The sequence below is a fragment of the Rattus norvegicus genome, chromosome 1 (genome assembly GCF_021556685.1).
Source record: "Rattus norvegicus strain SHRSP/BbbUtx chromosome 1, alternate assembly SHRSP_T2T, whole genome shotgun sequence".
Lineage (NCBI taxonomy): Eukaryota > Metazoa > Chordata > Mammalia > Rodentia > Muridae > Rattus > Rattus norvegicus.
Genome location: NC_141534.1, coordinates 218,392,732 through 218,414,653, shown reverse-complemented (window position 1 = coordinate 218,414,653; position 21,922 = coordinate 218,392,732). Strand labels below are relative to the sequence as shown.

The window sequence follows — 21,922 nt, the reverse complement described above, 5'->3', positions numbered from 1 at the left end:
ACATCTCCATGTCACAACTCCAGTTCCAGAGGCTCGGATGCGCTCTTTCAGCCTCTGGGTGCACTGCATGCACATAAGAGACATACATATACACACACAGAAAAACACCCATACACATAAAATAAGCATGGATATATATTTAAGAAAAAAAAGAAAGTCTTTATAACTGCGCCTAGAGGGCCTTGCACATGGCACTTGTGTGTGACAGGGAGGAAGGATTAGCCATGCTATGCTAGTCACCTGATATTTCTGCAGGACAGCTTTCCAATAAGGTTTTCCCAGTAAGAATACAATTTACCTTTTATCCGTTTCAGACAGATGCTGTGTGAGCAAAGACTGGGTCTATGCTTACCCACAGCTCTTTCTCAAGGCATCTTCTCTTTGCATAGCACAGGTTGATGGCAATGAACCACACAACTCACTCTCCTCATCCTTCGTGCCTCTGGGTGTTAACTAGGTTAGGCTAATTGAGGTGGAGCCTAACTCCCAATTTAGGGGGCATTATCCATGGGCTGGGGTCCCAGAGAGAATAAGGAGGAGAAAGTGAGCGGACTACACCTTTGCTCCTGGATTGTAGAGGCCATATGACCGGCTGCCTCGACCTCCTGCTGCTGTAGCTTCCTCACCACAGTGGACTTTATCCTTAAACTGTGGAGCCAAACAAACCGTTCTTTCCTCATATTACATTTGTGAGGTGTTATCACAGCAATAAAAAGTAAGCAATAAAGTGCAGTTATTAAAGGGTGCCTACGAACCAAGTGCAGAGGGGAAGGCTTGTTGCCTTAAGCCAAGCAGAACTTCTCCTGAGACTTTGAATTAAGCTCATAAAAATGTTCTGGTTGGTGTTGAGCCTAAGCCTGAGAGGTAATGGATCGGAGATAGGGTCGGTGGTTATTTTGCAAGAAGAGCACACAGACGAAACTGGCAGTGGAGAAGGAGCAGGGTGAGCATACAGAAATACCTTTGGTGTCCAGTTCTTGGTTCCAGTTTCCATGAGTCCTGGACACGCTTTATCGCTTGTTCCTGAAGTCATTAAAAAATCCATTTTGAATATAATGTAGGTGTATCTGCATGAGGGTGCAATGTGAGACAGTTCCTGCACATGAGTGCTGGTGCTTACAGAGGTCAGAGATGGCAGATCCTGGCAGATCCCGGCAGATCCCGGCAGATCCCGGAAGATCCATAGCAGCCAGATTCACAGATGGTTGAGAGCTGCCTGACTTCTGTGTTGGGACTCAAGCTTGGGCCCTCTGGAGGAGCAGGTGCTTTTAAATTCGTTTTCACTTTTATGTTCATTGGTGTACTGCTTGCATGGTCTGTGCAAGGTGCTGGATGGATTACAGACAGTTGTGTGCTGCCCTGTGGGTGCTGGGAGTTGAACCTGGGTCTGTCAGGAAGAGCAGCCAGTGCTCTTAACCACTGAGCCATCTCTTCAGGTCTGAGTGCCTAATTTCTAAGCAATCTCTTCAGGCCTTTGATCTTTTGTATAACTGAAGTTATGTCCCCTTTCCCACTGGCTTACTCGAGAGAGTCTGTTCTTTCTGACCAAAAGACCCTTGACTGGAACAGAGGTGACGAACATGATTAGTGTTACGGCTGTGAGGTTCAGAATGCAGCCTAATGAGCCACTCAGCAGGCCATCATCATGATCCAACTGTGTGTGTGTGTGTGTGTGTGTGTGTGTGTGTGTGTGAGAGAGAGAGAGAGAGAGAGAGAGAGAGAGAGAGAGAGAGAGAGAAAGAGAGTGTATGTGTGTGTGAAGGTGTGTGTGTCCGAGGGCGTGTGTGTGTGTATGTGAGTGAGTGTCTGTGAGTGAATGTGTATGAGAGTGTGTGTGTGTGTGTGTGTGTGAGAGAGAGAGAGAGAGAGAGAGAGAGAGAGAGAGAGAGAAAGAGAGAGAGAGTGTATGTGTGTGTGTCCAAGGGCGTGTGTGTGTATGTGAGTGAGTGTGTGTGAGAGTGTGTGTATATGTGAATGTGTGAGTGTGTGTGAGAGAGTGTGAGTATATGTATGAATATGTGTGAGTGTGTGAGAGTGTGTGTATATGTGTGGCTAAGATGAAAGGAATCCCACAGCCCTGTTGTCCTTCCCATCCCATTTTAGCTCCTTGGCTGTGTTCCATCTCCTAGCCCAGCTAGGAGCAATTTCTAAAGACAGGAAATTGTTTCTGTCTCTAAAACTCTGAGCTCAGAATCTCCAGCCTCCATTCTCTTTCTTCTGTACCCACCTTGGGGACTTGTCTGATTCCCCGGGGTCTTTTGGCTTTTGGTTTTGAGGAGATTAGCACTGGGCTCCTGTTTCTGGTATGGGATGGGCAGAGAGCTGCTTCCTGCAGGGATTACCGTGTCTCCTCTTGGGTGAGCCTCTCAACTTGAAAACCTCTGTGTTTTGGGCAAGCACTGTAGTCGCCCACTTCAGACAAACTCAAGTCAGATCACTCAGACTGGGTGTGTATGTGGAGAGGGCAAGAGGGGGCAGGGAAGGGATCTTGATGGGTATCATGGCAGGACTTAGAAACACGGAGCAGATAGACTTCTGGATGCATCTATGAGGATATTTCCGGAAAGATTTGACTGAGGTGGAAAGAGCCACTCTGAATCTGGGCGGCGCTGTTCAGAGGGCTAGGTTCCTGACTGAATAAAAAGGAGAAAAGTAGAATACAGTCAGTCGGCTCTGTCTGCTCCTCACTGCAAGTGCCATGTGACCGGCTACCCAAGGCTGCATCTCTACAGAGATGGACTGTATCCCCTCTGTGAGCCAAAATAAACCTTTTTTCTCTTTTGTTAGTTACCCTGACATAGTACTGAAGAAGGTAACTGACACAGGGGCAGCAAGGAGGTTGGAAAGTGGCCCAGGTTTCCTCACCTCAGAAGAAAAGTCTAGCTATCCGTACAGGGCTTTGTGACTTCTGTGCGGTGGCCTCTGTGTTATTGGGAAAAGATTGTTCCCATTGGAGGAGAGAAGAGAATGCAGGACTCGGGCAGCCAGGCCTCCAGGTCTCAGTCTTTACTGAGGTTGAGAAAGTGAAAGAGAGGGGAACATGTTAGGGCTATCTGGGACAAGTGGGAGTCGGGTGGGGGGGGCCTTGCATGTGTTATTTGCATGTGTGGAATTGTCAAACAATAAAAACATATTTTATTAAAATAAGAGTAAGTTCCAAATTTAAACATCTGATATCTTTATAAAAAGAAGCAGGGGCTGGGGATTTAGCTCAGTGGTAGAGCGCTTGCCTAGGAAGCGCAAGGCCCTGGGTTTGGTCCCCAGCTCCGAAAAAAAGAACCAAAAAAAAAAAAAAAAAAAAGAAGCAGCAGATGTGTGTGTGTATGTGTGTGTGTGTGTGTGTGTGCGTGTGTGTGTGTATGTGTGTGTGTGCGTGTGTGTGTGTGCGTGTGCGTGTGTGTGTGTGTGTGTGTGTGTGTGTAAGAGAGACCATGTGAGGACACGGTGGGAAAGTAGCCAAGGGAAGAGGCTTACACCTGCTGACTCTTTGACAATGGACTTTCAGCCTCTAGAACTGTGAGAAAGTGCTTTCTGATGAGTAAGCTGTCTAGTCCTTGGTATTCTGTTTTGGAACTCTGTATACTAGTCAGCTTTCTCTCACTGTGACAAATACCTGAGGCAAATCAACTTACAAAGAGCAAAGGTTTACTTTGGCTCACTACTGCTGCCATTGGTAATGAATGGCTACAAACCTAGGGTCCCCACACCCCCAGAACTGGATTTCTGTTTCTTCTTTTCAGCACATTATGGTGCTTGGTCTCAGTTTATTTTCCAAGGAGAGAACACATTTATCAATAGCCCATTGGGCAGTTGGGGGAGTTATCGGGAAAACTCAACTTGAGTAGTATGACCCACAAGCTAGTCTGGTGACGCTCTGGGGTCTGCAGCTGAGCTGTGGACCTACTGCCATGTGGGAGTAGTCGATTGGGATACATTTTCAAGTCACTGTCTCCTGAATCAAAGTCCGTGGTGGATAGGTCTCACTAGCTGAGTCCCAGCCTTCTGGCTGCATCTTGGTCACATGGAGTGGCAGGAAGTCCAAAGTCAAGGGGTCACATCTGGTGAGAGTCTTCAGGCTGCTGAGGATCCCAAGGTGGCTGCCCAGGGCATCACGTGGCTGCACAGGATCCAGAATGTTGTGTGTTGGCTGTTTGTATGGATGTGAACCAGCATCCCACCGTGGTCTGATTTTCCTCACGTCTATTGAGGCTGATAATTATTCGTGCCTATTGCCTGTCCCTGTAACTTCTTTTATGGATTTTTGGCTGTAATTGAATTGGGGTGCTTGAGTTCTTTTTATCAAGTTCTAGGAATTCTTCTTTTAAAATTTCATTCTATTTTTCTCTGTCTGCATATAGAGGTCAAAACATAACTTTCAGGAGTCAGTTCACTGCTTCCAAAGCGGAGTCCTCCAAAGTGGATTCCAGGGACAGAGCTCATGCTGTCAGGTTTGTGTGGTCAGTGCTTTTACCCACCGAGCACCTCACTGACCCTAGAGATTCTTTTCGCCTTTTTTTTTTTTTTTTTTTGAGATGGTCTTCTGCGGCCTTGAGTTCTCTACATAGCTGAAGATGACCCTGAACTTCTTATCTCTTGTGTGTTGGGATTGCAGGCATGAATCACCACACTTGATTTGTTTGCAGTACTGAGGTAGATAAGCCCTCTACCAACTGAGCTGCATCTCCACTGCTGGGACACCTCTTTAGACTCTGCAAACCCATGGTGCCCGGTGTTTGCACACCTCCGTCATCTCTAGAAGCTTTATAGTTCTCAGTTCTGCAAACTGCTTTGGCCACCTTGGGTGTCTCTTTTGTTCTCCTCAGGCATGGGATTGCCTGGCTCTATTTGGACCCTGCTTCTCTACTGAGGCCCATAATCTGCTCCCAGGAAGGGAGCTTGGATGAGGGCAGCTCTCATACCATTTGTTCCCTTTCTCGTAGCAAGTGTGTCCTGGAGCTTCCTAGTCTCCAGTTTCCTTCAGCTTTCTAGTCGTTGACAGTAGAAGGGTTCTTTCAGATCCTGCGCTCCCTGATGGTTGGAACCGTTTCCTCATCCATTCTCATTGCTTCTAGAACAACAACCATGTTCCCTGTATAATTGCAGGTGGAGAGTTCAAGTAGAGTCAGTAAGTGGCATTGGGCTCGGTTAAACTTATATGCCCAGGATATATATCATCAAGCCCAGGGGCAGTTCTACCTTTCCATTAGGTTGCATTCCGGTCGTCTCAGCCATTGCTTTCCCTAGTGGCTGCTGTACTTTGAGACATCCCATCGGAACATCTAGCATCATCCACCACCTGCATCTAAGCTGCAGCCGCTTTGGGTCCTTACATATGTGACTGATATCGCAATGGGCTTCTCTTGAGGAGGAATTTAAGTGAAACCGGATGAGACTGGATTGGAACTGGAGGAGGGAATAGAGCCTCAAGATCATAGCTTAGCACTTTATTGGTTCACAACAGATTCAGCTACTGGTGTGTAGCCACAACCTGAGCCGCACGGAGACAGACCTCAGAGATCACCGAAGGCTTTCTTAGGGGGAGTCCAGGAGCACAGGTCCATGCAGGGTTTCCTTCCCTTCTCTTTTCTTACCTCTGTTCATTTTTTTCTTTCTCCTCTTGAGACAGCACATATCATGAGTACTAGGCTGACCTCATACTCACTGCGAGGCCCAGGGTGACCTTAACGTTTAGCTCTTTCCCCTGTACCTCTTGAGTCCAGGGATTACAGGTGCACACCAGCGTGCCTGGTTTACTGATACTGAGATTAGTGCTCAGGGCTTCCTGCCTGCTAGGCAAGTGCTCCACGAGCTGAGCTACATCTGTCTCCAGCTCCAGGGCAGTCCTTTTCTTTTGCTCTTATACTTATGATAAAGACAGTTGTGCAGGGGGTTTGGGGAGGCTAAGGGGTTGGGGATAGGCAGGTGAGGATTTAGCAGAGGGGAGTTTACGACTTGCAAAATATCTATAGGAAGTGGGGGTAAGGCAAACCCTGTGAATTTGATAATAGGACCCTTTTCCTACCTAAGCATTACAGTTCCACCCCAACCAAAAATACACCAGGTGGGAAAATAGAGTCTCTACTGGGTCTCCTGCAGGAAACTATCAAAAAGAATTCTCAGTTTCCTAATGCTGTTCATAAGACTGTTTAAAACAGTCCCGGTTATTCTTTTCTTGTATAGTCAGAGGCTGAAGGTTGCTATGTCAACAGGGATGTGCTCCTTTCGGTGGCTTCAAAAGAGAATCCATTTCTTTCTCATTTCAGCTCCCGGAAGTTTCATTCCTTGGCCTGGAGGCCCACACCACTTAATTATCTATTTGATAATGTTAAATGTTTCTATTTTTTGAAAATGATCAGAAGTCACTTTAATTTAGTAACAATTAATTGAAGCTTATTGTCTCTGTCTTGCCTTGAACTGATTTCTATTTTTTTATTCCTTCTTGAATCATTCTACCCTCTTGATTCTGTTGTTAGATCTGCTGCCACTGATCTGCCTCTCTAACTGCCATTGTGATCACATTGGGCTAACCCAAATAATTTAGGATACTTTCCTCACTTCAGAATCCTTATTTTAATCATATCTGCATATCAAGTTCCAAGGAGTTGGTGTAGACATCCCCGAGGGCTCCTCTGTGCAGCCTGCTATAGGACAGGAAGCTTCACTGGGGAAGCCTCTGTCCTCTAAATCTCTCTGGGGTCATGAAACTTCTTTGGAGGGGGAAAAATCCTGTGAGGAGGGGCTTTGGGCTAAAAGCCAGAGTGGGACCTGGCATGATGCGGTGAAACCCAGAGAATGAGGAGAACTTTACCAGGGCCAGGAAGTTGAGAATTCTCTGGAATATTCCATCTTGGTCAGGTCACAGAAGATGCTACAAGGGCCCTGACACACTGACTGAAAAGAGGCTAAGACAGGAATAAAACTGTACCATTTTCAGATTTGAGCATTGTGGCACACACCTGCAATGCTAGCATTTGGGAGGTGGAGGCAGAAGGATCAAGGTTCAAATTCATCCTCAGCTACTTAGTAAGGTCAAGGCCAGCCAGGGATAAGACCCTGCTTTAGATTTCCATTGCTGTGGCAAAAATACCATCACCAAAAGCTGCTTGGAGAGGAAAGGGTTCATTTCCTCTTATAGCTCTCAGGTCACACTCTGTCACTGTGGGAAGTCAGGGCAGAGACTGAAGCAGAGGCCATGGAGGAACACTGCCTACTGGCTTGCTCAGCTTACTTTGTTATAGCACCCAGGACCACCAGCCCTGGCACGGCACTGCCGGCAGTGGTCTGGATCCTCCTACATCAATCATTAATCAAGAACCTGCCCCACACAGGCTTGCCTGCAGACATTTTTTTCAGTTCCGGTTCTTTTCTCTCAAATGACTCTAGCTCGTGTCAAGTTGACAAAATAACTAGCTAGACAAGACCCCTTCTCAGGAAAACTAAAAAGTGAAACCCAACTGAATGACTCTCAAACAGTGTCTACCTCCAGGGGGTGACTGACAGGATAAACTGAATTAAGACACCGCCTGGCACATAATTAACACTCAAGTGTTGGGTCTCCCTGGCTGTTCAATACTTTCTGGTCCTCATCTCACCCCTCCACCAGCCCTTGGACCCACGGGAAGCAGAACAACATTGAAAACCCATGAAACACAGGGAAGATTAGGGTGGCTAGTGGTCTGAACATGTGGGGGCAGTATCCTGACATCACATCTATGAGCCTCTATCTCTTTTGCTGCTAGAAGTTTCCATCTGCTCTTACAGCAGGAGAAGAGCCCAGAGCAGAACCTCTGACTGCTGTTTCCATCTCAGTTTCTCATTGAATTCTGATTTCCGGGAAGGGAAGGGACATGAGGCATGTAGCTAAAACAGAAATGATTGGATAGGAGAGGTGAGGGCAGAGAAGAAGAGAGAGGGACCAAGGTAGAAGAGATTCATTTAATTGTCTGAGATTCTTTGCAAGGTCCTGGAGGTGGCGGAGTGACCATGAGCAGGAAGATGGCCGGTGCCGAGAACATTCTGCTTAAGAAGCTGCACATAGTCAGAGCTTTTGTTCCTAGTGGGTCTACTGACATGACCTTTGGGGAGGGATTTCTCTGAATGGCAGCCTCCACATTTGGATGGTCCAGTCCCTCTACTCACTCCCCCTCCTCATGTAGACGGCAGGACCTGTAGAACTCCACTCCCTTTAGTGCTGTGTGAAGCCCTTCCGTTCTCAAAGTCCATTCTTCTCTTGTGTTGAGGCCTGGAGCGGCATCATCTGCTTCTGCTGTTCCTGCTGCTGTTGATTCTGCTTTCCTCTGCTCCTGGGGAAGGAAAGCAGATGTTCAGGTTTGCAACCTCCTGAGATGGGACAGGCTCTCCCCTCAGCTGTGACTAGCCACCTGCTATCTGCTCTCAAATGGCGACCACTCCTTCCTGGAGCCCCAAGGATAATGGGAGAATCTTCCACTTGGAGACAAAGGGACAAAGCTCTGATGTGGAAGAGTAGGCCTGGGTCTGAGCCTCGGTGCTGCCCCAGCCTGGGTCGGTGACCTGGAGTAAGTCACTGACCCTCTTTGGGGTATACCTACCTGCTCTTCAGGTCCTGCACTGTATCTGGCAGCGGCTGGCCCAAGGTCTCTGGCAGCAGGGCAGTGACAGCACTGGCGACCACAGGGACAGCGCCGAAGATGAAGAGAGGCATGGAGGGGTAGAACTCTGCAGTCATACTCACCAGCGGGCTCACAATGCTGCCCACCCGGGCCATGGTGCTGCCCATGCCCAGGCCTGTCTGCCTGTGGTCAGGTAGGTGTTGATTAGAGCTCTGGCATGGGTACCAGTGGCCACATTTGGAGCCATTTGCTCCATCCCTGTGCCTCCCCTTTCCTACTTGATCAGCAAATGATTCCACATCTTTGTGTTTGGTTGTTATTTGTACTGGAGTCAAAGCCAGGGCTCTGCACAGACCAGGTAGCCTCTTTACCACTGGCATCCCCAGGCCCTGGTAGTGACTTATAAAACAAAAAGGGGAATTGAGAAGGGGCTGTGGTCAGAGAATTGAGAGACTTGAAACTGAGTTCTGCCTCTGTCCTTGAGCTGCTGTGCGACCTTCAGCTGAGCTCTTTACAGTCTTCGGCCTTTGGTTTTCAGCTGTCATGTGACCATTGGGTAAGAGCAGGGATCCTGGAATGTTTTTGTTTTCCTTTTTTTTTTTTCTTTCCTGGCTGTGCTATGGATGGAACTCTGGACCTCGCACCCAGGAGACGACTGCTCTGCTCCCGAGCTATAACTTATGAATCCTACTTGTCCATTTCACAGAAACCTCTTAGTGAGGATCCCCACAGGACGGGACCTGGGAGCTGCATGTTGCTTGTGTGTTAAGAACGTTCGTTGTCTATGAAAACTGGCAAGATGGCTCAGTGACTGAGAGCACTGGCTGCTCTTGTAGAGGACCCAGGCTCAGTTTTCAGTACCTACATGGCAGCTCATAACCATCTGTAACTCTGGTTGTAGGGGATCTGACATTCTCCTCTGTGCTCAGTGGGCAGTAGGCACACACATGGTATATGTACAGACATGTACATACATGTGTGCAGAACATACACTAAATACAGATAAATAAGTCTGAAAATAAATCCTCATAACCAAGAACATTCCCTATGAAAGAAGACGTTAACAACATCGACTCAGGAGGCAACTGCATTCACACACGAGCTGTGCCACCTTGGAGAAGACACCTAACTTCTCTGCGTCTCTGTTTTTACACGCGTGAAAGGGAAATGATAACGTCTACCTTGACCTGCTTTGAGAAATTAGTGAGTTAACGTTTGTGAAAAGATTAAAAGAGTGCTTGGCACACAGCACATGCTTTTCCCCTGAGTGCTTGGTACATATACACACTGTCTAGAAATCATAAAGGCATGGGATGGTATCCAAGATGCCGCAGGGTTCTCATCCCAGCACTGTGGCCTCTCAGACCTTTGACAGTTCATGTGATGTTCACATTCAACTTTTAAGGTAGACGTATTGCTTTATTTCTTAGCGTCTCTCCCATCTCACCGTAAAGTGGTGCTGAGTTTGCTCATGTGGCTGGGGTGTTGTCAGGAGTGGTTCTTGTAGGAAGTTGCACGTGTGTTTGGGTCTTTGATTTCGGATATACGGCTCGGTTAAAGATGGACCTTCGATATGGTCACAGTTTGTAACTTGTGTTCTGGAGTCTTCGGTTCATTGTCTTTGAGACGTGGCTCTCTACCCTACTCGAGTTGGTAACTTCTTCTAGATCTCCTCTAGGATTAGGTGAGGGCTGGACAGCCACACGTCTGTCAGCCAGACCCTGACATGTGTAACTGAGTGGTTCCTATATATCTTGCCCCAATGAATGGTTTTTGGAGATGTTCTGGGTACTAGGCTATACTCTGGGGTTCTGACTTTAATGTGGGCAAGGGACTATCCTTCCCTAGACCCCCCATGCACTGGGCTCCCACTTACCGAATCACTGTGGGGTACAGCTCTCCGGTGTACAGGAAGATGCAGTTGAAAGAGGAAGCCAGGCAGCCCTTCCCTAGCACAGCCAGGGAGGTGCGAATGATCGTATGGCCTGGGGAAAGGATTGGGGAAAGGAGGAACATGGGGATTGAGGTTGGAGGCACTGGGTTATGTCTGAAGGGGTAGGGTGGCTGGGTCTGAGAGCCAAGATACTGGTGGTGAGTACGCACTCTTCGGTATTATGCCATTCACCAGGATGCAGATGCCTGCCAGCAGCAGGGAGGCCATCTGTGCAGGCCGGCGCCCCATGGAGTTGATGACTAGGAAGCATACAAACTTGGCAGGCAGGTCCACGGCACCGAAAATCACCTGGATAAGGTACATGCTGACCCCAAAGCCCTGCAGGTCCATGACCAGCCCGTAGTAGGCAAAGCTAGTGGCAAACCTGGTGCAAGGGAGAGGGAAGTGGAGCTGGTTAGAGGGGCTTAAACAAGGATGCTCAGAACTGGGCAGTGGTGGTGTTTGCTTTTAATCCTAGCACGAGAGGCAGATGCAGGTGGGTCTCTGGATTCGAGGCCAGGCTGGTCTACAGAGTGAGTTCTAAGACATCTGGGGCTATGCAGAGAAACCCTGTTTCGAAAAGCTAAAACCAAACCAAATCAAATCAAAATCAACCAACTACCCCTGAAAAAGAAAACTCAAGAAAAGAAAAGAAAAGAGAAGAAGAGAAAAGAAGAACAAAAATCAAGGATGCTCTTCCATATATACAGTGATACGTGGAGTGTCCTGCTGTGGGACCGCTTTGGCTATTGCTTCTTTAGACACATAACAACTACATATTCCAACTGTACAGTTGCAGTACTGGGCAGTCCTCCAATCCTGTGCTAACCTGACACCCCACGGAGCTGGGAACTTTCATTTAGTTGCTAAGTAAGGTTTATACACATTCAGTCTTTATCTTATCTGCTGGGCTGAGGGAGGACAGGTTACTGTGTAAGCTACGTCAAGGTGCTGTTAAGGGCTGGAATCCTCTGGGATTTATCTGTCTTTCCTTCTGGGATGATTGTTTAGGGGTTCACAGAGCTCAGGTTTGGGGATAGAATCCTCTACAGAGAATAAACCCCAAAGTGACAGCAAAGAATTCTTTGGTAAGATTGTTCTTCTGACCACGCCCTACTTAGCTGTCATGGGATCACCACGGTAATGCATATTAGTGGGGAATATGTGTGGGTTCTCTAATGCCTGTGCTGGTTTCCCTTCAGGTACCACCAGAGCAATAAAGTCTCAGAGCAGTTTTCAAAGCACACTGGTCGGACCTCACAATGTAAGCCTGTGGGCTCTGGAAACCATTGGTCTTGGTGAGGTGTTTTATACTGGAACAGGGCTGGGAGAGAGAAGCTGGGAGACTTAGTGACCAGTTTGAGCCCAGGGACTGGGTTGAGCTGGAGGGCGATTGTTTCTTTGAGGCTCTCACTATTAGTCATAGCAGATCCGCTGATTTTTCCTCCCCTTTCCCTCCCTTTTCCACCCATTTCATCCATGCCTTCCCCCAGCCTGTATTGTGTCTTTTGATCAGCCTGCTTGTCCACCAGTGTGTCTGTCTGAGCCTACCACAGCATGGAGAGACAGAGGAAGAGGTGTCGAAGGGTGGGGCAGCGCAGCAGCTCCATGGCTGAGGCTTGGCCTTTGCTTAGAGTCAGTTCCTTCTGCAGGCTGGTCCGGAGCACCTGATGGGATGGGCATGACTCAGGGCCTGAGCTTTTCCTAGGGGACCCTTAGGGTCCAACCTCTGGGTCTTGGGTCTTGGTACTTGGGTTGGAGCTCAGTGGCATCTAGGAACAAACATGTCTTACTTACCTCTATACTTAGCTTAGCCCCTTCTTCTTGTTTCCCATTGATCCGGGCCACTCTCTGCAGGGCTCGGAGGGTGAGGTCCAGCCTTCCTGAGGAGGAGTACCAGCGGGCTGACTCAATGAAGAACCTGGAAGTGAGGGTGGAGAGAGGGCAGATGTTGGCACAGCCTCAGTTTCAGTCTTCTGGGTCAGAGGTATGCAGTAGGGTTTTATTTATGTTTTGGGGACCAGAGCCCTTGCCAAGAGCCCCTTAAGGACAAAGCAGTGGCCAGATCGATAAAGACCCAACCCAGAAGCCCAGCTCTTGGGTGCTGAGTAGAAGGGTGCCAGCAGGCAGGTCAGACTGTAAGGTGCCAGAGAATGGCCACCTTCCCCAAAGCAAAACCTACCCCAGCGCTGGCTTCAGAATCTATTCAACAGAAACATTGGCTTGGGGTCAGTGTTATGGCTTGATGGGACTCTCTGGGGAGGTTTGTGCCAAGCTCTGGGAGATGGCCTGTGCCTTGTAGCCCTGTAGACTTCAGGGAACCCTTCCCACTCCAGATCCCACATACCAAGAGTAGATGAAGGCAATGAAAAAAGGCACAGAGACCACAAGCTGCAGGTGGCGCCAGTGGGGCACAGCATAGGCGATGCCAGCCAGGAGGAACTGGCCCAGGCTGTAGACATAGCCAATCAAGGTGCCCACATAGGCACGGGTGTGGATAGGCATCCATTCCACATCTGGAAAGGGTTAGAGTAGAAGGGTTGCGAGTAAGTGGGCTGCTGGATGGGAAGAGACCCCCCTCTCCCAATTGTGTTTTTGCCCAACTCTGTAGAAGATGTATCTGTGAGGTTGGGTGCTAGGGTAGGGAGAATGGAGACATTAAGTGGGAGTAAGAATTGGGAATTAGATTCAGGATTCCCCGGACCTGCCCTCTCCATGTTCCCGCTGCTCTTTGGCCCTGCCCCAAGGGCCTGACTACAGCCCCTCTCCCTGCAGAGTTACTCTGTTCGCTCAGTCTGCTGTCAGCAGCAAACACTGCCTCTCTCTCAGTCCTGGGCTGGACTCACCCTCAGTGGTCAGAGCACTACTTTTTTCCATCCTGGAACATCAGTCCAGGTAGGAAGGGGACCACTACTCTGCTAAGGTCTCCAGAGGAAGGGCTGGGCTTCTGGTGGGCTTCTGATTCTGCTACTGGGATACATTTGAATATTGATATTGACTTTGGAGCCTTAAGCATATCTTAGTTCTATCTCAGGCCTACCTAGTTCCATTCATCTAGAGAACTGTGAATTCCTGAATTTCTTCTGGGCTTGAGGGATGACTGCAGGTCCATTTCTTTTCTTCTCCTCATCCCTCAGATTGATTATCTGGGAAATTGTGTGTGTGTGTGTGTGTGTGTGTGTGTGTGTGTGTGTGTGTGTGTGTGTGTAAAATTTACTAGAGGAAACACACTGATGGTTTATTAATAGACTATTCTCAGTCACTAAGTGTGTTTGGTGCATATGATGCTGGTTCATTCTTTTTTTTTTTTTCTTTTCTTTTTTTCGGAGCTGGGGACTGAACCCAGGGCTTTGCGCTTGCTAGGCAAGTGCTCTACCACTGAGCTAAATCCCCAACCCCGATGCTGGTTCATTCTTATTTAGAAATATTAGACTAACCACAATATTAAAATAATTAAGATATTTTATATTATTTTTAAAAATTGAGAGAGATTGGGCGTGGTAGTGTTGCCTGTAATCCTAGCACTTGGGTGGGGGAGGCTGTTATGGGTTGGAGACTACATAGTAACACCAGGTATCAAAACAAAACAAATAAACAATACCAATGAACACATAGTGATATCCGACTTCTTGGCTGGGAGCGCCTTTGGTATTTCTAGATAGGATGTTTCTTTTTTTTAAAAAAAGTACATTTTTTATTTATCCTCTCACTCTCTATCTTTTCCGCATAGGTGTCTGTCTGTCTGTCTGTCTGTCTGTCTGTCTGTGCTTATGTCATGACAAGTGTGTGGAAGTCAGAGGACAACTAACTTGTAGCAGTTGCGTTTTTTTTTTTCTACCATGTTGTTCCTGGGGATTGAACTCCGGTCATCAGACTTGGTGGCAAGTGTCTTTACCCACTGAGATATCTTCTTTGCTATTTAGCCCAGACTGGCCTAGAACTCATTATATAGACCTTTCTGGCTTCATTCTTGGGACAGTCCTCCCGCCTCTGATTCCCGGGCACTGGGATTGTGGGAACATGCTACCAGGCCTTGCCTGTATCACTAGCCTTCAGATTTCCTTTGGACACACTCTTCACTACTCCTAAGGTCTCCCGTGCCCGGCTTGTCTTGGGCACACTGACCACAGAGTCGGCAATCTCATTCCAAGTAAGGGATCAAGCTGGTGTGAGCTGGGGGCTGGGGAAGGCAGTGTTACTGTTGACTGGAAATGCAGATCTAAGGGAGATACTGGGTTGAGAGGAGGTGGGGCTCAGGAGGTGAGGGCTTCAGGAGGAGGTTGGCAGGACTGGGTGGTGAGAGGGGACATGGCGAACAGTCCTCACTTAGTGTCATGCAGTTGATTGCAATGCTAGCCAAAGACATGCCCGAGAGGAGCCGGAAAACGCAGTAGACAGTATAGTTGGGTGCATAGGCTGCACAGGTTCCCGACACAGCTGTCTGCAGGTAGTTCAAGATCAGCACCTTCCGGCGGCCCAGCCTGTCGGGGAGGGAAGACTTGTGTCAGGGGCCTGAGGACTACTGGGAGCCAGGCTGAGCTACACAGAGGAGGAGTAGGTGCCTAGGGTGATGCCCTAGGCTGCAGTTTTCTCAGGAGCTAAGAAGAATCCTGACCCTTGCACTTAAGCCAGCCACCCCTGTCTTAAAACCACTGATCCCAGTTTAGCCCAGCTCTTTGGCTTACCCAGGACTGACCTGTCCGCCAGGTAGCCAAACACCATGGCTCCCAGCAGCACTCCCACCATGTACAGGGACTGGGCCAGCTGGCGGAAAGCCCGATGAGAGCACACAAGGTTCCACTGTGGGGAGAGATAAGCCAGGGTTGGGCACAGAAGAGCCCAAGGCAGGGAAGCCCTTCAACCCCCCCCCCCAGGAAGGTCTGCAGGGTCCGTGTCACCCTCTTTCAGTAATACTTCTCTCTGTAGTTTGTCTCACAGTTCCTGGGAGATAAGAACACTTACAACACTCAGCAACTTCCTCACCCACCCTTTCTACCTTTCTACAAACACCATCCTCTTCAATGTTTTAATTTCATCTTCTGATCTTGGCCCCCAAGAAACTTGACACACACTCTCTCTCTCTTTCTCTTTCTCTCTCTCTCTCTCTCTCTCTCTCTCTCTCTCTCTCTCTGTATGTCTGTCTGTCTGTCTGTGTAGGAGGTAAAGTAGTGTCACATGGAGAGAAAGCCCCAGATTCTTACCTCAGTCACGATGGTTGAAGGGAAGGTGCTGTTGTCATAGACCCAGCCATCAATGCAGGGCTCTGTGACTCTGGTGCCATTGGCTTCTGTGCCATTGTAAAAGGGTGGTCCCCACTGGGGGGAAGTAAAGCGGAGGCAAGATTCGGGTTGTCCTTGCTTGTCCAGGGGCAGCCAGGCCTCCAGACCTCCATCTTTGCTGAGATTGGCATTGGCAGGTGGGCGGCAGTGATGAGGGGGGATAGCGGCAGTGAAGTTCTGCAAGGTGTTGTGGGAAGCCATCAGCAGTAGGGGAGCAACCACCATGGTGACCTGGATCAACTGGAAGCGTCCGACGCCCCCCACCTGTTTCAGGAGGTCATTGAAGGCCATGGGGCTGGGCCAGGCTGAGTGGTCAATGACTGAGGACCTCCAGTCCTAGGACCTCTGTCTGTCTGTCTGCTGCCCTTTGCCTGAGGAGTGGGGCTGCCACTGCCTCTGCAGCTGAGTGACTCCTGGAGCTGGAGCTGAGCCGGTTCTGTGGCAGGACAGCGGGCTGGTGGGCTGCCCCTCCTTTCTCTCTCCCTCGGTTCTGGCCCTCCCTTGCCCTCGCCTCTTTTCTTCACTTCGGGGGTCTGGACAGCTCAGCTTTCAGGGTCTGCTGGAGCCCTGACTCTTACGTAGGCAGCTTTTAATCTTTGTCCTGAAGACAATGAGTTAAAGTGTGACTTGGTGTCAGGAGGATTAACCCTGTGAGTATTCCTTGTGTCAGTAGAATTTCTCCAAGTGGGTATGAAGGCAAGGGAGGATGGATGAGACTGAGAGTGAGTGGATTTACTGGAGGAGGCCATTTGGGCAGCAGGATGCAGAAGGGGACAAGATGGGACCTCCTGTCTTTCTTCCATCGAGTAGTCTGGGCTCTGGGAAATATGGTGGCCTTCTGAAGGGATTCTGTGGATACCATAGTCTGTCTTCTGGAGTAACACCAGAGAAAGCATAGCAAGTCCTGTTGAACCTGAATGTCACATTGACAGTTAATTTTTTTTAAAAGTACAGCCCTAAGATTGCACAGACCATGTTTCTATCCAAAATCATGCATTGATTTGAAATTGATCTGACTGGGAATCGTGTGTTCATATTTGCTATATTGAGCAACCCTGATCTTTGGTCTTCTGAGGACAAACAACTCACATCTTACAGGGGTCTGACTTTGTACAAATGAAAGAAACACGAGGTCAGAGGTTGCTCTTGAAGGTGTGGGGGCCAAGGGAAAAATCAGACATAACGCGGGATCCCTCTTCTAGAGTCTCAGTTTCACCTTCCTGATTATTCTTTTTTATTTGTTTTTGAAGAAAGCGTCTCACATAGCTCAGGGCGACCTTCAGTTCAATACAGAGCCAAGGCTGGTCTTGTATGGCTCCACCTGGCTCTACCTCCCTGATGCTGGGATTACAAATACAAACCATCACACTGTTTATCTATCGATGTGTGTGTGTGTGTGTGTGTGTGTGTGTGTGTGTGTGTGTGTGTGTGCGTGTGTGTGTGTGTGCATGGAGGTCTGAGGATAACTTGTAGGAACAGTTTCTCTCTTTTTACCATATGAGCTTTGGAGATTAAACTCATGTCATCAGACTTAGCAGCAAGCCTTTGCCTGTCATCTCACTGGCCCCTGTTTCTTTAATCGTCTTGGTTCAATTTTTCCTCCTTGTTGTGTTCTTTATTTCTAAAAATTATTTCACTTATTTCATACGTATTGGTGTTTTGCCTACATGTATATCTGTTCACCATATACATGCCTGGTACCAATCTGGTATCAGATTCTGTGGAACTGGCATTACCCACAGCCACTAAGTCAACTCTTTATCCCCCCTCTTCTATCTATCTATCTATCTATCTATCTATCTATCTATCTATCTATCTATCTCCCATTTATTTATTTATTTATTTATTTATTTATTTATTTATTGGAGCTGAGGACTGAACCCAGGGCCTTGTGCTTGCTAGGCAAGCGCTCTACCACTGAGCTAAACCCCCAACCCCCTATGTATTTATTTTTAAAACAGGGTTTCTCTGTGTAGCCCTGGCTGTCCTGGAACTCACTCTGTAGACCAGGCTGGCCTTGAACTCAGAGATCCGCCTGCCTCTGGCTCTTGAGTGCTGGGGTTAAAGGTGTGAGCCACCACTGCCTAGCTAACTTTTATTTTTCTTAAATGAGCACGAACCTATCTCAGTTTTAGCCTCAAGTTTAGGACCTGACTTGAACTCCTAAAACAGATTTTGGATTGTGAGCCCTGGTTACTCACAGCCAGAGGCAATGTTAACGCTAATTGTATGTTTCTGTTGGATTCGATTGGTTGGATCACAGACTAAGGAGGTTGAGGGCAGGTTGCTGCTCCATGGCTTTGGTTTGTAAGGTGCATCTGACACAAAACACTGAGTCCTGCAGTGAGTTGGTTCTCTTTCCATATTCTCTTACTGTGTGACAAGAGCAAGTTATTAAATTCCTGTCTACCTCTTTCAAGATAGGGATGATTTTTATGTCTCCTTAATTTTGTTCTTGGAGGGTTAAATGAGCCAACATAGGTAAAGAAGCCTTTATTCAAGCGTGCAAGTCTCTGCCTGTAGTCCCAGCTCTTGGGGAGCCTGAGGCAGGAGGATTGAGCCCGGGAGTTCAAAATCATCTTGGGCAGGAGGATTAATACTTCAAGCTTAGTCTTGGCTACAGAGTGAGTTTGATGGCACCCTGGACTTCGTGATACTCTGGGTTAAAGAATCTCTTACCAGGAAAGAAAAACAATCTAGATACTATGCTTATACAGACTGCAGTTTTGTGCATTAAATTGGGATGGAATTTATTGTCTACTTAGGTTCTCAGACACGCAAGGTGTTAGTTTAGGGCCGTAATTTAAAAGCTGGTTTCCTCTTCTTTCTCTTCCAACAGGGTCTCATTATACATCCCAGTCTGGGTTCAAACTCCTGACTCTCTGATCTCAGCCTCCCAAGTGCTGGCATTATAGGCCTGGATCCACTACGTTTGGTCAAAATGCTGAACTCTTACCTGTGGCTCTGGAGATGTTTGCTGCCAAGCTAACGGTTTTGGAGGTAAGCTAACTTTGCAGAGAAGCAACCCAGAGGAGGTTGTAATTCATCCCAGACTCCCCCTCCCAGCATGTGTTGATTCTAGCTTGGGCTCCATGGGAGTCCAGATGCCTGATACATTTTCCAGGCCAAGGTATATAAGAACCTGTGGCCTGGGGAGGCGAGGACAGCTGGACAAACAGCTTAGAGGTTGTGGGGTCCATTCCCTGCCAAGACTTAGTGCTCTTCTGGCAGAGTAGGTGGAGTGTGGCGCTCTCCTGCAAGTCCCCTCCCTCTCCAAGCTTGTGCCTAATCCCCCTCTGGATAAGAACCTCTTTCTTAGTTGCTGTCCTAGTTAGAGTTACTATTGCTGTGATTGCCACTGTCCAAAGCAACCTGAGGAGGAGAGGGTTTGTTTGCTTACACTTCCCAATCAAAGTCTGTTACTTAAGGAAATCAGGACAGAGACTCAAACAGGGCCGGAACCTGGAAATAGTGTTGATGCAGAGGCCATGGAGGAGTGATACTTACAGGCCTACAGCTCACAGTGTGCTCATCCTGCTTTCTTATAGCACACAAACCCAACAGTTCAGAGGGTAGCATTACCCACAGAGGACTGGGCCCTCCCTCATCAATCCCTAATTAAGAAAATGCCATCCAGGCTGGTGTACAGCCTGATCTTACGGAGGCATTATCTTAATTAGGTTCCCTCCTCTTTAATGACCATAGCTTGTGCTAAGTAGATAGAAAACTAGCCAGCACAGTTCCTGCCCAGTCCCTAGTCTGGCTAAGTCTATAAAAGGCTCCATTGGAGACTCCGGGAACTGAACTGTGGCAAGATCCCAAGATTTTCAGATCTAGGGACTGTCCCTTGTTGATCTTGTGGTTCATTAAAAATTCAGGGATGGGACTCCTCTGTGCTAAATGGATCATTGGCTTAAATTCTGGTTGTTCTCACTGGAAGGTGTCTGCTCTGGGGGTCTGGATATGGGCGGAAGCTCCCTCCACCTGCCCCTGCAGGACCACTTATCACTGGAACGGAGAGCTGTCACTCAGCTAAAAACATCTCTTGACACAGATGAGACTGAAGCTCAGACGGGAGCATGAGTTGCCCGTTGAACAGACTGCAAGTCTCAAACTCAGCTCTTTTGACTCCTTTTGTTCTCCCTACCGTGCGAGTTGCTGTCGCATAGGCTAGATTTCCTGGGATAAATGCTGACTTTGTATAACCACAGTCTGTTAAGTCAATGGGATTCAAAGTGTGAGACTACATGTGATTTTTATTACTTTGTGACACCTTTCAAATAAATAATTTACAGATCAAAGAAGACACTTTGGCTCAAACTATGTTCTAGAAGCATGGGGTTGAAATGACCCGGAGAGTTCAGAAGACTCCAGCTGCCTGCCATCATCTGAACTGGAAATTTCAGAGCCAAAGTGAACCTTGAGCCTTGTTCTTGGCTTCCCCAACCATTAGGCAGTATAAGCCCTTCCAAAACCATAGTTTAAAAGCTAGATTTGATCTGGGGATATAGCTCGCTGATTGAGTGTCTGCTTAGTATGCAGGAAGCCTTGACCTTGATTCCCAGAACCACATAGCATGAGGCACTGTGGCACATAAACAATCCTAGTACTCGGGATCGGAAGCTCAAGGCCATTTTCAGCTGCTAGTCAGTGGGTCAGAGGTCAAACTGGGCTACATGAGACTCAACGAGACAGCAAACCTCATAAACTAGATATGAGATCGTTCACCTGTGAGACGACCCAGAGGGTGCTCTGTTTTGGTTGGCAATTCGCTGAAGCACTTGTTCCTGCTCAGGGACAGACTAGATGGAATGGAGGAAGCAGGCGCAACAGCAGCGATGGCAAGGAGGAGGAATAGGATCGGTGTTTCACCCTGAATTCTGTCAGCAACAGTGGGAAGAGCTTTCTGGACATCTTTCTTTTCCTCACTGTGTGCCAGCAACAAACACCCGGGAGCAGGGCAGGAAGGGTCATGGCTGGGACATGCCGGGAGCCATCTTGGATTCTGGACTGATAATAGCCGGGCAGAAGGTAGTGGGCAGTGATTCACAGTGAGCGCAGTTCTTCGGAGGAGAGCAAGTGAAGCAAAGGGAAGGCATTGCTGGCCCTATGGTCAGCTAATCTCAGGCTCTGCGGTTGAAACCCCATTAGTAGATGTCAAGTTCTAAAATGAAACCTGGTAACCTCACGGTAAAAGTCAGGTCTCCAAAGTCAGTGGGTACCAGCCCCAAATTGTTTAAAGTTGGCAAGAAAGACTCATGCATCCAAACCCAGTGTAAATGTCATTTCCCCTGAGGCTGGGTGGCAGGTTGGTGTGGGCGGGGTTCAGGGTGGGTAGCAGAGGGATCCTTCTGCCTTTTCACGCCCTGTCCTCCTGACTCTTGCTTCTTCTCTCAGACTTACCCCCACACTGTTTATTTTCCTGACTCTCCTATCCAATAAACTACTTTTCATTCAAATCCTTGTCTTGGGATCTACTTCTGGAGAAATCTATGCCAAGATGCAACTGTGGCCACAATTCATTATTTAATCTGCAGGGTGCCTAATCTAGGCTTTGGAGCCTCAGAAGTCTTTTGGGAGGAAGTCATACAAGTTGAGACCCCCAAGATAAGTTGTGGGTGAGCCAAACACAGTGGAAGCCCAACGGGGAACATTCTAATGCTGAGTGAAAAGCCAGGGCAGTTTATGAGCAGAAAGAAGTGAGTGGAGGCTGGATTTCAGCATGTAGAACTGAAGTGTTAAAACTGAAATGGCCGAGGTAGGTTGGGACCTGATTCTGGTGGAGCTGGTAAGAGGGTTGAAGTTTTATCCCCGTGAGAAATCACTGGAAGGTGGAGGCAGGGTACAATATAATCCTTTTCATGTTTATTAAGCGCCCTCTCAAATCTCTAAGTACACACTTGAGAGCAGTCATTAGCTCTGTGGTTGATAATGGAGTCCACAGAGTAGGTTGGCGTGTCCTATATAGTCGCAATAGCCACTGCTGAATGCTTGAACAGAGCTGATCCAAGCTAAGTGTCCTGTTAGGAGGAGGGAATCTTAATGGAGAAAAAGCCCTCCCTAAGACTGGCATGTGGATAAACCTGTGGGGGATTGTCATGTGGCAGGGCCTGGCCCAC

The 21,922-nt window shown here is 48.1% G+C and overlaps 1 protein-coding gene and 1 long non-coding RNA gene across 5 annotated transcripts; one reads left to right on the top strand and one right to left on the bottom strand.

The window, feature by feature from the left end:
* Positions 1-765: 765 nt before the first annotated feature.
* Positions 766-21,262, top strand: LOC147997044 (uncharacterized). Of its 3 annotated transcripts, none has more exons than XR_015652893.1 (3): positions 766-943; positions 18,643-18,803; positions 20,099-21,259. It is a non-coding gene; the product is annotated as an uncharacterized LOC147997044 (long non-coding RNA). The 3 variants fall into 3 exon arrangements; XR_015652892.1 differs by lacking the exon at positions 766-943 and adding an exon at positions 13,304-13,419 and having other exon boundaries at positions 20,099-21,262; XR_015652894.1 differs by lacking the exon at positions 766-943 and adding an exon at positions 13,304-13,419 and having other exon boundaries at positions 19,744-20,109.
* Positions 7,917-16,211, bottom strand: Slc22a6 (solute carrier family 22 member 6). Of its 2 annotated transcripts, none has more exons than XM_087551577.1 (10): positions 15,726-16,211; positions 15,221-15,324; positions 14,851-15,005; positions 12,872-13,040; positions 12,322-12,445; positions 12,076-12,191; positions 10,695-10,909; positions 10,468-10,576; positions 8,571-8,642; positions 7,917-8,303 (listed from the first exon to the last, which is right to left on the bottom strand). In XM_087551577.1, the coding sequence occupies exons 1-10, from the start codon at positions 16,092-16,094 to the stop codon at positions 8,213-8,215; spliced, it is 1,524 nt and encodes a 507-aa protein (XP_087407703.1). In that variant the 5' UTR covers positions 16,095-16,211; the 3' UTR covers positions 7,917-8,212. The 2 variants fall into 2 exon arrangements, with proteins under 2 accessions (XP_087407703.1, NP_058920.1); NM_017224.2 differs by having other exon boundaries at positions 8,571-8,774; positions 15,726-16,139.
* Positions 21,263-21,922: the final 660 nt, after the last annotated feature.